The 16,354-nt window shown below is 39.6% G+C and overlaps 1 protein-coding gene across 3 annotated transcripts in view; it reads right to left on the reverse strand.

Annotated features, from left to right (window-relative positions):
• The window catches only part of NUP98 (nucleoporin 98 and 96 precursor), an 86,763-nt gene extending 70,627 nt beyond the window's left edge, over positions 1-16,136 (reverse strand). Inside the window, exons 1-5 of one of the 3 annotated variants that reach the window (XM_070383811.1) lie at positions 15,931-16,136; positions 3,027-3,121; positions 2,589-2,690; positions 2,299-2,475; positions 709-848 (exon numbers count right to left, since the gene is read on the reverse strand). In XM_070383811.1, the coding sequence (XP_070239912.1) occupies positions 709-848; positions 2,299-2,475; positions 2,589-2,690; positions 3,027-3,102 (495 nt within the window). In that variant the 5' untranslated portion in view covers positions 3,103-3,121; positions 15,931-16,136. The remainder of the gene's footprint in view (positions 1-708; positions 849-2,298; positions 2,476-2,588; positions 2,691-3,026; positions 3,122-15,930) is intronic. The other 2 variants (XM_070383813.1, XM_005886640.3) reach the window with 2 other exon arrangements.
• Between the last annotated feature and the right edge of the window lie 218 nt (positions 16,137-16,354).

Below are 16,354 nucleotides of genomic sequence, written 5' to 3' on the forward strand. Positions count from 1 at the left end.
CTATCCAAATTCTCTCAAAAAAGCTGAAGAAAACACTAAACTCTATTGCCTCAATCTGCCATTTCAGCAACAAAAATTTTATTTCTAATTGGCACATAGAATACTGAGATATACCATATAGCTCCTTAAAGAGTCCTTACTTTCAGTGATTTTTACAGTTTGCCCCATCATTCTTTATTTCTATAAAGAATTTTTGACCATTCAAAGGTCAATTATGAACTCTGTAAATACAAGCTGAACCTTGTACTAGTTTTTTCCCTTTTTGGCCATGGCATGATTTGCAGAATCTCAGTTCCCTGACCAGGGACTGAACCCAGGCCATGATAGTGAAAACCTGGAATCCTAACCACTAAGCCATCAGGGAACTCCTGATACTAGCTACTTTAATCAACCTTATAAATACAAATTTAACTAGTTTGATTATAATTCAAATATAAACTATAATCTAGATTTATGTTTCATGACTTTCCCTGTCTTGTTATTTAGTTGTTAAGTCATACCGGACTCTTTTGGGACCCCACAGACGGTAGCCCGCCAGGCTCCTCTGTCCATGGGATTTACAACTATTACCAGATACTGTTCTTAACACATTTCAGGAAGAGTGAGACTAACCTATGCTTAACTGGAAAGAGAGGAAATTTTATAATTCATCCTGCAAAAAAATATACAGGAGACAAAAATACTCCACAAAGACTGGAAAATACTTACGTTAAACTTAATAGTAGTCCCAGTAGGAGCAGCTGTAAAACTACTTGGCCCAAAGAGAGAGCCAGATGTGCTACCAAAAGGATTAGAGGTGGTGTTTGTAGTTCCAAAAAGTCCCCCACTGCTGGTACTTGTTCCAAAATCTATAAATTAGAAAGAAAAATGGGACGGTAACAGTAAAGAATTTAAGAATCTGTAAGCTATCTTGGAATTGGGCTGTGGCATTAGAGCAGCATTACTTTCAAATCTCTCAAGCAAGTACTTTCAAATGGATATTGTGCGCGCACGTACACACACACACAGAGTTAAGTTCTAGGCTCAAAACTCGGAAGTAAAACAAAATCTGAATCTTTTAGTCAGCTAAGTGTCCATAAAGTCCTTCTTGGGCATACTCACACAACAAACTGAAAGAAACAGTATTCTGTTTTATCAAATATTTTATCTCATTTCTCTTGGTAAGACCATATGCTGAATGAACTTGTCTTCCTGACAATGTCTTATCACAACATTGAAACATACAAATGGTCCAATTAGGGTAATCAAACATATGTTAATACAAAATTTCACCCAGAAAAATAATTTAGAAAAATCAGTAGGCATGTTGATCATTTACAGAAGTAAATCTACTTTTCCCTAAAGCTGAGTTTTAAACAAATTATGTAACAGAGAATGTAACTGCTATCTAAGGAATATATTTTTCTAAATATAAAATATGACTTCTTTGTACCAGAAATAGCAGTAAGCAATACAAAGTTATCTGCCAATACAATAAATCCTAACACCAAGTTAAGAGGAATGTTGATTTCTCACAAGCAGTCAACTATTTCTTTTCTTAAAACATGTCCTAAAACACAGTTTAAAGTAAACAGCCACATCTCTTTTGAATGAGTATTTTAGAACGCATTTTATACCATCATGGTTAAATATTTCAACATTCCCTCAAACAACTTTCCCTTTATAAAATAATGATAGCTGATTAACTTACTCATTCTGCCATACTAGTGGCAGAATGGCATCAACTCACAGGGCACACCTGTGCAACTAGCAACGTTTTTGCCTCAAAGAATTGTGTGAAGTATCCCTGGGACGCATTTAGACTTAAAGAGAAAGAAGCCACCAATTAAACAAATTGGCCATGGCTAAGGAATGGAGACATAACTATGTCACACCCAGTACTTATCATTTCTGCATTAGTCTCTTCAAACCAGAAGTGAAACAAAGGAAGAAGGTGTCCCTGATATGTATTATGGTTGACTACACACATTTTCCTTGAAATTCTTCCTTCTTGATACCTATGAAGTACTCTGACCTGGCCTTTCATCTTATTCTCTGGCCATTCTGTATCAGGTGCCTCTTCCTCTGCATATTCCTTAAACACTAGTCCTCCTCAGACTTCCATTCAGAGAGATGTACATAACCCCTTCCCTTCCAGCCTATTAAACTTTTCAATACATTTTGAAGTTTTCCTCTCCATGTTTTTGCTGTCTGGTGAGAAAAGGGGGGTGGATGAACACAGGGAAAAGGGGAAGACAGAACACATTCAATAAGAAAATCAAACTGTTAGAGGCAGAAGTCCAAAGATTTACTACTTACTCCCAAAGCCCGTTGGCTTATTTTGTGCAAAGGCATTGTTTTGGGATGAGAAGAGGCTGGTTCCTGTGCTTGCAGTTCCAAACAAGCTATTTGATGTTCCTGTTGATGTGCCAAACCCAAAGCCAGTGCTTGTGGAGGTAGCTGGCTGGCTAAATGAATTGGTACCAAATAAGCCTCCTGGAGAGAGAGAGGGGGGGAAAAAAAAAAAAGAGTTACACAGATTGGAGTCACTAAATGAAATCCTATACCAGCTATGAATAAACCAATTGTATTCCAAATAAAATCCTTACCTGGTTTGGTCTGTGAATTTCCAAACAGGCCTCCAGTATTGTTGCTAGAACCAAACGCAGATGTTCCAAATGCCCCTCCACTAGTAGTGCCAAATCCAGTATCTGATGAGGCAAATTCCAGAATCAAAATAAAATCTAAACCAGGTCAATGTTTAAAAAAGTATTTCCTGGTCTGAAAATTAGTAACAAAGTATAACTTTCTGATAAAATAGCCAATTAATAACAGTAAGTACATTCTACTAAGGATCAGAAAACCAAGAAAACTCAGAATGTATTTCTATGTTTTAGAAAATTTTAACAAGATTTTATCCTGGTTATTTTTCAAGTTATTATAAAGATCAAAGTATAAATTAATTCCTACCTAAAACTATTGGAGTGGATTTGTTCTTAAAACAGCTTAAGATTTCTCTCCCTCATTTGTTATTTTTTAAAACTTACTCTGCCCAAATGTTGAAGTTGTGCCAAAGCCACCAGTGCCACCCCCAAAGGGCGTTCCAAATGACTTATTAAACATCTTCAAAATCTTCAGAAAGCTGGAAAGAAGAAAAAATTATCACTTTTTAAAGACCATAAAATGCAGTGGAATTTTTTTCAGAAAATGTATTATTCTACAAATTTAATTAGGCCCATTCAAACTGTAACACAATGTTCACCCTTGTTCAATATCCTAAAATTCTATATGATAAAACAGACTTTGTAAAACTGAGCTAAATTCAATCAGTACCATAATGTGAAAGTAAACCTTGTATCACACCCACAACCATCCCTTTAAAACAATGTTTTTTGACCTTTTTAAAAATTAAGCCCCCCTTTAATAAAGACTTCAGGTCTACTGTGCCCTATTTTGGTATGCCCCATGTAGGAAGTTAGGCAGAATACTCCTTAAAAATTACAATGACATTCTGTTATCCCAAACAGAGAAGCTAAATTTTTTGTCAGGCTTTATTTTCAATAGTTTGCACTGTAAAAAGTTTTTCCCTGTATTTTTTGGTATATAAATGCTGTAGTATTGTTCTTCAAACTATGTACACCCCCTCCTCCCATCTCTAAACCTGAGATTCTGGTATCCTGACATTCTTTTTGAGATTACTTCTTAACACTATTCTCTATGGTTCCCTGCTTACCTATCTTCTCCTACTTTTGGGAATATTATAGAAAACTTTTGGTCAAAACCTCCATTTCACATGAATGAGCCCCCTAAAATATCCAAACTATGTACATAGTCACTTAATGCATTGGTCAAAGTCAAAGTTTTTTCCCCCCTAGATTTGAATGAAAACAAGGTAAAGGTATAGTTTTACAAAAAAGTAAACACTTCCTGCCCCGTCCCGGTCAACAAATTTTCCTTAAATTTAAAATATCTGCTACCACTTACCTGCCAGCAGACAAGAAAATAAGGAGTAAAAGTCAAAGTGAAAGTCACTCAGCCGTGTTCCACTCTGTGAGACCCCATGGACAGTTCATGGAATTCTCCAGGCCAGAATACCAGAGTGGGAAGCCTTTCCCTTCACCAGGGGAACTTCCCAACCCAGGGATCAAACCCAGGTCTCCCACATTGCAGGCTGATTCTTTACCAGCTAAGCCACAAGGGAAGCCTTAAGTAAACTACTTTTAATATTAAAACTCAGAAAATAGACAATCATGCTTGTTTAGATTGTGATAGGTACTATGGCCTTTCTATTATTTACACATAACGAAGCACTTTTTTTCTCCTAGTAAAATCATATGCTTCATTCATATAATAGAATTAAATGTAACATGCTGGGGTGTGCCCACAATGTTCCAGAGTCCCATTAGCACTAACACCCGCAACACTGCGTGCAACACTGGAAAAGACGAAATAAATACAGAAAGCAATGTTCTGCCCCCCTCCATATTTCCCTAGAAAAAAATTTCCAACACTTAGCTCTTTATTCGAACATCCAGGAATTTAATAACTTCTTCAGTTAAACAGAGCTCACTGAAACCAGTAGTTCAAGAGGGCCACATCAGAATTAGATGCAAGTTTTTCTAACTACACCCCCCTATACCCCATTCCAGAAGTCAGAAACCAAAATGTCCAGGATTAGGATGGAGGCATTTGTATTTTGAAAGCCTCCTCAAATGATTCTAATGCATTTCCTTGGAACTGGGGGCTGTATTTCAGGCATTCCATCATTTCTGAGTCAGCAGTAAGATGTAGTTGAATTTTCCTGCCTTTTCAATCTACCAGGTGTCACAAAGTGATGAACTGGATCTTTACCGTTATCAACTGGTGACTCCCCTTTCAGGGGAAATAATTCTTGGAAGTACTAAACAGTTCATTCAGAACTGACAGTTGTGCTGGGGTCAGATGTCTGGACCAACTTATTTTGATTGTTCTCTCTCTTATACTGCAGTCTTGGGTCACAGGCCCTACAGATAGAGGAAATTCACTTTCCTTTATCTGCTGACTAAAATTTTTCATCCATCACCAACAAGGCAAAAACTGAGTTGTAATACCATTATCATGCTAAATCTTCCATTCATTTTCTTATTCAACCCTATAAACAGCAATCTATTCGTGTAAGTCTGACATCCTCCACAGAGTAGACATGTCAGGACTCAAATCCTCATATAGAAGATTTCTGTCAGTTCGGCACTAGTGCCTCTGTGGCACTAGGTTCTCCAGACCAAATCCACAACTTCTAATGATCAAAATTTGATTTCTAATAGTCTTATCCTAACATACAAACCTAGCATCACACATATACTCCACAAAGGAATTTTAAGGAGTAATAAAATATCCTGAGAAATATCTCACAGTTTATAATCTCTTATAGGTTATCTCAACAACCCTAAAAGGGGGGGTTATGCCTCACCACCTGTATTTTACAAATGAGGGAACAGGATCAGGTATTCAACAAGTTTCCCCAAGGTCAAAAAAGGGATAAGCAGTAGCACTCCAGTTTAACCTCCGACTTCCCATGGACACCCTCAATCCTAGGATGGAAGATACTAAGCAACAAGCAAGAACATGTGCAGTATATTAAGAAAATTCATCTGTTCCAGACTCAAGAAAAAGGCCAACACAGTTTAGACTCTTGGAAAAAAAAGCTTCTCACTCAAGCTCAGCCTGTCTTTATGGTTCTGGCAAGGATGAGCTTGGCTTACTCTCAAGTCTGATCATACTGGGATTCTAAGTGTTTTTTAAAAAATTATCCCCATGGAAGCAAACCAAGATTTTACAAACAGCTTCATTATTTTTATCATGATTGCTAGAAATTAAAGAATAGCTAATATATTAAACCCTTTGCACTTCAAATAAACCAATTTCCTGACTCTGCTATGAAATGTCAGTGACTCAATAAAAAATGCCCCCTCACCCCCCGAACCCTTGCTCCTACCAAATAACCTCCTAATTCATTCTTCAAAACCTAGCTGAGGGACTTTCCTGGTGGCCCAGTGGCTAAGACACTGTGCTCCCAATGCAGGGAGTCTAGGTCTGATCCCTGGTCAGGGAACTAGATCCCACATGCTGCCCTCGCACCACAACTAGAGAAGCCTGCACGCCACAATGAAGACCCATTGCAGCCTAGATAAATAAATAAAATAAAAATGTTAAAAAACAACAACAACAACACCACCTAGCTCAAATGTCATCTCTTCTATAAGCTCTTCCTAACTCCTGTTAGTCACTCCTTTGGGATTCCTTAGTACAGAGTATGATTTATTTACACATATCTATCTTGACTCTCTCTACCATTAACCCTATGATAGCACCAATTACACAGATCTCCCTTGAGGACTGAAGGATTTGTTGTCCCAGCTGCTGAGACGTACTACCAAAAGACAGCTTTCAGCTGTCAGTCCTCTTCAGAACTGCCTCTAATGCAAAAAGTTGCCTCACCAAGGGTCAGATCCTCTTCAGAGGACCTTTGTCAGCAAAGTGATATCTCTGCTCTTTAACACGCTCTCAAGGTCTGTCATAGCTCTTCAGGGGACAGACCATATCTAAAAGCCAGACATCTTTGTTCCAGCTTAGGATAACTCTGAAGGGTGATTTCAGCTTCATAGCCTGCATGGATTGGCTGAGGCCTTCATTAAGATACTATCACAACTCAGTTTCTCCCTCAGCCCATTCTACTTCCTTCTCTTCTTTCCCATAAGCGGTGATCCCAAGTGCGCTCTCCAATAAAACTCATGCAGGATTATCTCCAATTCAGAGTCTGCTTCCCAAAGACGCCAACCTCTCAACCTCCCCCAACACAACCTGCAACACACAATGAACTCCAGGATAGGAACAGTACCGTTTGTTTACTACCCCAGAACCCAACAAGCAGTCTGAAACAGTTGTACTCATTTTCTAAATTAATGGCAATCACCACAAATGTGCTTTTAAAACTCAGTCTGAATGATCAAGTTACTTTAGAAGTAATTTCTAACTTAAAAATAAAATTATGCTAGATTAATTCTCACAACAAAACAAAGCTGTGAAAGGAAAGATTTTTGGCAGAATTTTTCATCTAATGAGGTTGCTAAAAGGAAGAGATCACAAAATGGCTGGACACAACCAGCAGACACTTCTTTGGCCTGTGTGTGTGTGTGTGTATATATATATATATATATATGTATGTGTGTGTGTGTATAGTATAGTATACACACACATATGTATTTTAAAATGTTTATGTATATGTATATATTATCTTGAACTAGCTGATAATGTTTAAAGTAGGGATATATTATCACCATCATGTGGCAGTGGATGAGAGGGGAGTTTGGGAGAGAATGGATACCTGTGTATGTATGGCTGTTCACCCTTTGTCCTTCACCTGAAACTATTACAACACTGTTAATCGGCTATACCCAATACACAATGTTTTTGGTGTTAAAAAAAATTAAAATTAAAATATTGCAAAAACAAGAATGGGTTATCTGTGTACCTCTCATATCAGTTTCCCTCATATGATAAACACATAATAAATGTACTTGTCAGTTTATTATGTAATGATGTCATCAACCTTAAATTACTCAACTAAAGTAGTGAATCAGGGCACTCAGCTAAAAATAAGGCATCATCAAAACATTCGAACAAAGTTACCCTAAAAGAATTATTTCAAGTAAAAGATGTTCAACAAAAGAAAGGAAGTTGCAAAAAGATACAACTGGCAGATTCTTTATGTAAAATAGAAAAGATAACACAGTTATTTATGGATACATATATACATAGTAAAAGTAAAAGAAAAAGACTAGTAAAACACATGAAGGTGGTTACCTCTGGAGAGAGGAAGGGGAATAAGACATGGGGCAGAGAATTCAGAGGATCCAAACTTCTCGGTAATGTCTACTTCCTCTATTATCAATAACAAATGATCTAGAGGATGCAGATATTTACATTAACTCTATTTCCATTTAAAAAATCTATTCAAAAAAGAAAAAGAAGTAATCCAAGTGAGTGAAAGGTGTGGAACTTCTAAATTCATTCACATTTAAAGGCAAAGCACACATTCAAATCTTTATCCTTTCAAATATATTAACCTGAGCCAAACTGAAATCCTTCTAGAATAAATACTAGCTAAAGTTTGACTTCTTACTGTGTCCCAAGCACTGTTCTGTTTTTTTTTTTAATGAATTATCTCTTATAAACATCCCCCAAAGTCCAATGAAATAGGTGTTTTTATCCCTATTTTACAAATGGTGAAACTGAGACAAATAACTTGCATTACCCCAAATCACAAAGCTATTATTAACTCCAGAAGCTATGCTCTGAGAGTCTATACAGTCTAGACTGCCTTAAGAAAGAACACTGACAACTAAGGGGAATTGACTTTGCGTTCATTACAAATAGGGAACCTGTGAGACCAAAACTTGGCAGTATTGATCCAGCACCATTAGAAGAAAGAGACACTTCTCTGGCAAATATGGGAGATCTAGTCACCAGGAAGGTAATCTCTCTTGTGGATCAACAATTTATAAGATATTGCCATGATCTCAATGAACTTTCCTACAAAGATGAACCACTTCCTTTAAGGATGAACTGACTTATTTTCATTGCAATTTTTCTCTCTTTGGTATATAAGACATATTTACAAAGAATAAATAAAAATGCAATAGTACTATATGGAAAGAAGCAATGTCCTTAAATTTACTCTGTTCTCTATGTTCAATCTTCTAAGTAATAATTCAGACTGTCAGATACAAGAGGTAGCCTTAATAACAGATAACAGTAGTCCAGTATTCCCCACTGTCCCAACTAAAGCTCAATTAACTGATGTCCAATTTTTGTGAGCTTTGTGAACTCTGGGTTCGACAACAAAACTCAGTTATCTTCCAGAAAAATGATGGACAGACCCTGAAACATGGTAACACCCAGTCAACTGCCAACTTTAAGTGCTATCTGAATGACTAAGCAAGTTTGCTGCTCTCTGACAACAGAAAATTACACAAATGGGAAGTAATTTTTTCTTTCCGCTTCACTGAGTTCCTTTGTATCCAACTCAGTAAAGAGCAAAAACACTATTTGTTAGATGAATGGACTAGTACAGTACTTTAGTTTACAAAGTACTTTTTCATACAGTCTCTCATCTTCACAGAAGTACTAAAAAAGACAGAAATTATCATCCACAGAAAACTGAATTGAATGACTGCTAATTTTTGCCTTGGGTGGGAGAGGAGGGATGGGAGTTGGTAAGAGCTTCAGGTAAAACAGATTGGCTTATTCTTAATCACCTAATAACATATCCCAGCAAAACCACTCACTATTCTCTTGTTTTAGTCTCCTTGTAACTGATCCCCAGATCAAGCCATACCCTTTGCTGCTGTTGTTTTTAGTCACTCAGTCGTGTTGGACTCTTCTGTGACCCCATGGACTGTAGCCCATCAGGCTCCTCTGTCCAGGGGATTTCCCAGGCAAGAATACTGGCGTGGCTTGCCATTTCCTTCTCCATACCTTTTGTTATAACATTTTCTAACAACTATGTCCCCTTCTCTTTCTAAAAATTGCTACTCAAGCCTCACCTGCCTCAACATGACAGTCCCAGATTACACCCTTCAGACTCCTATCAGTATAAAAATACTTCCCCTTCCCCTTCCCAACCCTGATTACATAAACTAATGCCTCCCAGCTGTTTTTAGTTATGCAATATATTTGCTGTCATACCTGCTGCTTGAGTGTGTAAGCTGTTTGCTGCCCTAGTCAAAAGTATTGTGATTTCCCTCAATTTCTCCCATTAGTGTGCAAAACTAATTTAAAATAATCCAGAGTACCTAATAAAGCTCCTTCTTCATAGTGCTGAGTAGCATTTTTCATCCCCTTAACAACTCATTTTACAAACTGAAGTAGTGAAGAGTACATTAGTCTTAGAGACAAATCTGTATTTAAAACTCTCTGCCATTTAGTATGCTTGCAATTAATTCTCTGTGAATCTAAAATTAAGTCAAAATAAAAAGGTAAAGAAGGAATAAAAAACTGCTGCTACTTGCTACTCTGTAATTGTAGTTATGATATTCAACCTCAGATCTCAATTTCTATACCTGAATGGTAGGGCTTATACAGCCTACGCCAAAGGATTATTAGAACAAAGATGCCTCAAACTAGAGCTCCTCAAGAGCAGATTTCAGTCTAGTTTTACAATATTTTAAATTATAAAATCAATCACTCAAACTTTGATTGATCAGTGCCAAGCCAGAACTCCATACATAATATGACTTATTTCCCAATACTGTTGGTGTCACCTACTGACCATTTAAAACAACTGTGAAGCACCACAGCAAAAATTAAAACAATTACCTCCCCAAACAATATACTGAGGGCACTCCGATTATTCATTCACTTCTGCTCATCTCACATTTGCAGCCTCATTTCTAACTACTCACGTTAGTATATAAATTTTATTTATTTATTTACGTTTGGCCATGCTGGGTCTTTGTTGCTGCCCAAGAGTTCTCTCTAGCTGCAGTGTACAGGGGCTACTCTTCTCATTGCAGTGGTTTCTCTTGTTGCAGAGCTGCAGAGCATGGGCTCTACAGTATATGGGCTCAGCGGCTGTGGCTAAGGGCTTAGCTGCTACAAAGCATGTGGAATCTTCCTGAACCAAGGATCGAATCTAGTGTCCCCTGCACTGGCAGGTGGATTCTTAACCACTGGATCACCAGGGAAATCCTCAAGTCTTTTTAATTTACAAAATCATTTGCCTATTTCTTAAGCTTATTCCATCTAGCAAGAAGGTTATGTGTGCAGATACTAGTAATCTTTGTGTAAAAGAAGTACATGGAAGTAGTCTAAACAAAGGTGTGAAGTGATGAGTGATTCTGATACACACTCATGAAGGATGAATTGTTTTCTTCCTGAACAGGCTAATTCAGGCAATTATATTCCCCTTGATCAGAAGTGCCTTTCATAAAACAGAGAGCACAAAAGCTGTTCTGGTGAAGTAAAGAGGGATGGGGACACAACAGAACCTCATCAGTGAACACTTTCAAAGAAACTTATGGCTGTATGAACCAAGTGTGAAAAATCACTGTCTTAGATTAGTGGTTCTCAAGGCTCCTAGAAGTCCCCAAAACCTTCTTCAGGGGGCCCATGAAGTAAAAGCTATTTTTATAATAATCCTAAGACATTATTTGTCTTTTTGAAAAAACTGTGCTGGGATGTCCGTAGTGGTCCAGTGGTTAAGACTCTGTGCTGATAATGCAGGGGGTGCACATTTGATCCCTGGACAGGGAACTAAAATCCCACATGCCCCACAGACAAAAGATTAAAAAATATATATATTAAAAAACAAAAACTGTACTGACCTCTGCATCTAATGGTATATAAAACTGCTAGAACTGAACATAAAACACTGGCCCCAAACTGTAGAGTCACTGGATTCTTCACTGCCACTCACTTACAGCACATAAAACATAAAAACCTATGTTCGCTTGAATGTCCTTGCTGCTAAGTCGCTGCAGTCGTGTCCGACTCTGTGTGACCCCATAGACGGCAGCCCACCAGGCTCCCCCTTCCCTGGGATTCTCGAGGCAAGAACATTGGAGTGGGTTGCCATTTCCTTCTCCTGAATGTCCTTGATAGAGCAGTAAATTATTGACTGTATTAACTCAACATTTCAGGCCACATCTTTTCAATAATGTGTGCAATTATTCTGGGGGATGAAGTGGGAAATACTCAAAAGCACTTCTACATGTTGAACTATAAGGGCTGCCCCAATGAAAAACAGTTGGGTGATTACTTGTGAATACAAAGTGGAACCAACAGATTTTTCTTCATGGAACAACATTTTCATTTCAAAGAATAAATGACAAACTATGTTTACTTAAGATTTGAAGCAAAAACGGGAATCTTGAAAACCTGTGTACACCACTACGAGCTTGTTAGCCTCCCAATTTTTAAAAGACTTATCTGATGAAATGTGTGGCAATATGAACAACCGTAAATCTGTCAACATTTGGAATAGCTCCATGACTCAGTGAATCGATGATTCCCTTGTTGTCGTTTAGTCCCTCAGTCATGTCTGACTCTTTTGCAATTCCATGGACTGTAGCCTGCTAGTCTCCTGTCCCTGAGATTTTCCAGGTAAGGATACTGGAGTGGGTTGCCATTTCCTTCTCCAGGGGACATTGCTGACCCAGGGATTGAAACCGCATCTCCTGCATTGGCAGGCAGAATCTTTACCACTGAGCCACCTGGGAAGCCCAGTGATTCCTAATTCCATCATTCCAATATATGATGTCATAATATCACGCTCGGGTAAACACCCATTCGAAGTGCAAGACAGACCAATGAATTTTAATGTAAACATTGTACACATGTTCAGGTTTGAGTGTAGTGTCAAAGGAGAAATCTACAATTATGTGAAAAGGTTATTAAAGCACTTTTTCCAGGACTTCCCTGACGGTCCAATGGTTAAGACTCCACACTCCCACTGTAGGGGGCACAGGTTTGATCCCTGGTCAGGGAGCTAAGATCCCACATGCCACCCAGTGCAGCCAATAAATAAATAAAATAATAAATCATTCCTCCCTTTTCCAATTACTATGGACCTGTATGAGGCTGGATTTTCGTCACATACTTCAACTAAAATAACATACCAACCATCTGAATGCATAAAATCTGCAAATTCAGTGGTCTTCTGTTAAGCCAGACATTAAAAAGATTTGCAAAAATGCAAAACAATGCCACTTTTATCACAAAATTTTTTAGTAACTTTTCATAAAGTTATTTATATTAGCAAAATAATTTATTATTTAAATCAATAAATCTTTTCAAAATTGGTCTGTTTCCAGTACAGTAAATACTAAGCCACATAAACAAAAGCTGTTTGGAGTCTGCAATGATTCTTAAAAATATAAAGAAGTCCCAAGACCTCAAACTTGAACTGTTAGGGCCCCCTTCTAATCGTCTGACTCCAGTTTCACATCTTCCAACTCACCCTACTACCTCCCAGCTTCACTCTTAGGACCAGATATAGCATCCCATTTAATTGTATCAATTCAAGTACAAGCTCTTTTGGCTTCTTCCACAAAAAATGAAATAAATATTGCTCTATTTACCCAATGACCTATCCCCTTTCAAACAGGACTCTAATTTCTCCTATTCCAGAGAAAGGGAGGCTACCACAGACATGAAAAGAGAAACTAAAGGAAGCAACTCTAGTATTCTTTTTAGCTTCCCATCCCAGATTTTGACAATTTAAGGGTTTTCAAGGATATCTCAACCAAATACAACTTATTAGCTGACTCCACAAACATAGACAAAGTATGATAAAGGTAAGATTTTTTACTGAAATATTGGGAACGTTCTCTGTAGAGCAGCAGTCTCACTGAGGGGCAGTTTTGCCTCCTAAGTAACATTTGACAACGTTTGAAGACATTCTTGATTGTTAAATCTTGGGGAGGGGGTGTTATGAGTATCTAATGGGTAAAATACAATACATAAATGAAAAATACTTAGGTTCAATTCTAAACACACAGAATGTGCCAAATTCTCAAGAAACGTTGTTTATATACTTTGTCTCTAATACCTATTGTTAAATCTCTCAATTTCTTATTCCCTTAAGCTTTGAACAGATTGCATAATTACAGATGTGATATTTACTGGAAATTAAACATCAGTATTACTACCCCTTCCTAAGGTTGCTGCTGCTGCTGCTAAGTCGCTTCAGTCGTGTCCAACTCTGTGCGACCCCACAGACTGCAGCCCACCAGGCTCCCCCATCCCTGGGATTCTCCAGGCAAGAACACTGGAGTGGGTTGCCATTTCCTTCTCCAATGCGTGAAAGTGAAAAGTGAAAGTGAAGTTGCTTAGTGTGTCTGACTCTTAGCGACCCCATGGACAGCAGCCTACCAGGCTCCTCCGTCCATAGGATTTTCCAGGCAAGAGTACTGGAGTGGGGTGCCATTGCCTTCTCCATTCCTAAGGTTACTTGCTACTGTAAAAATATCACAAGGAAGTAACATTTCCAAGCTATGACTTCAGTTCCCTAAAAGTTGTGCTTGTTATTAGCTGTCTAGGAGCAAGTGGACATGAATAGTCAGATATCAAAGTACAACGTAACACACAAACGGTATGGGTCCTCTTATCTGGGCCTGGTATTTCAGGAGTACACAAATACCTAGCCTCTTTATACACTATTTTTAGGCTTAACTCCTCCAATTTGTTTATCCATTCAGACAAGCACACTTACTGAGGGCCTACTATGTGAAAAGCAAACTGAATACAAGACAAAAAATTTTTTACCAGTCTAATAAAAAGACACAGCTGAAATACAAAATGACTGGTGTCATAAACAGAAGTATCAAATAAGTGTTATAGAAGGCTGCAGGGGAAAGAATGCCGGGAGAGGCTTCCCAGAAGAGAAAATGGCACAGAAAACACACCCTGTGTTCACCCCTTAGTATTAAGACTACAGTTTTCTCCTGCTCTTAGATACTACATTTCTCAATTTTTGCTCCGTCATCAAAACAAGAGGAAAGTTGACGAGTCAAAAAATAAATTTACCAAAAGTATTTCCCAGAACCTCCTTCCTGTCCAACTTCTGGTTTGTTTTCTATATATCTAAACTTCTTCAACAAGTTCCAAACACACCATCTGTCTAACAAGTGTTTCTTTCTGAATTTATAAGACTATCACAGGGAATGATCATTGCTCTCTTCTTTCTTCCCTAGCTTCTTCTCCCAAAATAGTTTAATTTTCTCACCTTATTCTGTTTTCAAATTCCGTAAGAGAGGAGTTATGAGTCCCAAGATACAAGAAGTACCAAATGACTGCTGTGTATCTTTCTAAGTTTTGTCTATATTTCCTGTTTTCTATTTCAACTCTACTGTAGCTCACTAACTGGACCCTTTCTTCTGAATCCTCAGCAGCTGACACAAATAAAAATTTCAGACCTAGATCAGGGAACTAGCCACTAATATGTAGCCTTATCAATTCATTCCCAATACATGATACCCCTGATGTTCTTCAACTTTTAAGTTTAGTTCTCATGGTCTAGTCTAGGGTTCCACTAACGAAGCGTTTGCCTTAAGGTGAACTGGGCGGGTAGCAACCAAATCGGAAACGATACTGAAAACTAGGTTTCTGCTTCCAACTACTCAATGTCACAATCTTAACCCCTCCACTTTTCTAAAGGGAATTCTCAGTAATGGGGGGCTAGAACGCCCAGGGAGGGCAGTATAGTAGAAAAATTTCTGGCACTTTCTAGTACTGTTTCTTCTCTGGGCCTCAGCTTCTCCACCTGTGAAACTTGCACGTGATATAGGGTAGGAGAATTGACTTAATTTCCAAGGTCCTTATGGCTAAAATAAGTAATCCAGAAACCTCACCCTGTTTCTCGTCTAACTTTATGTGGGACACGTGGGAGAACAAAAAGTAAGGTTTCACTCCATTAAATGACCTTAATTCTCAGATACAGTTGTAATAAGCTCACAAACTCCCGACCCACTCACCCTCCCCTGGGGTTGCAAATTTCCCCTTGGAGAAGCCAAAGCAAATAAAGCCCAATCCCGCACGATGATCAGTGAAGTGCTGAGGAAACCGTCCCTCAGGGTCTCAAGGCGCTGCCCCCGCCAAGGGCCTGCCCACCTAATCACTGACGGGCAAATGAATGAGTACAACCTGCTAGAGAAACGCTCACTAAAGGGAGGCTTCAACGCGAGACCCCCAGGCCCAGAACCCACAGAGAACGACCCCTCCTCAGAGCTAGAAGGGCCAGGCCTCTGGGCCCGCAGGTTGCGGGCCCCGCCCCCTCCCTCAGGGCAGAAGGTGCGCGCTAGGGCGCGAGGCTCGGGCGCGGAGAGGGCCTGGGACGCCCCGCGCACCCGCCCTCCCAGAGTGGAGGAGGAGCCTGCCGGACTCCGGCCTTCACCACCCCGGCTCCCGACTTACCCCGGTGCGGTGGGGGAGGGGAAGTGTCAGGAGTGAGGGCCTAGGCCGGACCACCACCCGCCGCTCAGAGAGCAGCGCGCGGCCGCCACGAAACCGTCGCCGCCGCCGCCGCCACCACCGACCGCCGCTCCGGGCGCAGCGCGTAGAGGGCCCGACTGCGTCACACGCCGCCCTCCGTCAGAGGCTCGCTGCTAGCGCTCCGCCCTCGCAGTCTGCGCATTGGCAGACGCCGCCGCCACTCTACATCCGCCCTGTTATTCATTGGACCACGGGTCTTTTGAAACCGAACGTGAGGGCTGTCTTTGGGAGACTAGGAGAGGGGAAGAGGCGGGACCGAAGGAATTAGGGGGAGAAAAGGGGAAGGGCGGTAAGGAGGGACATGGAGTGCTGCCCCTCGTCGCTGCGGTTGGCTGGGAGGGGGTAG

This window comes from Bos mutus, chromosome 15 (assembly GCF_027580195.1).
Source record: "Bos mutus isolate GX-2022 chromosome 15, NWIPB_WYAK_1.1, whole genome shotgun sequence".
Lineage (NCBI taxonomy): Eukaryota > Metazoa > Chordata > Mammalia > Artiodactyla > Bovidae > Bos > Bos mutus.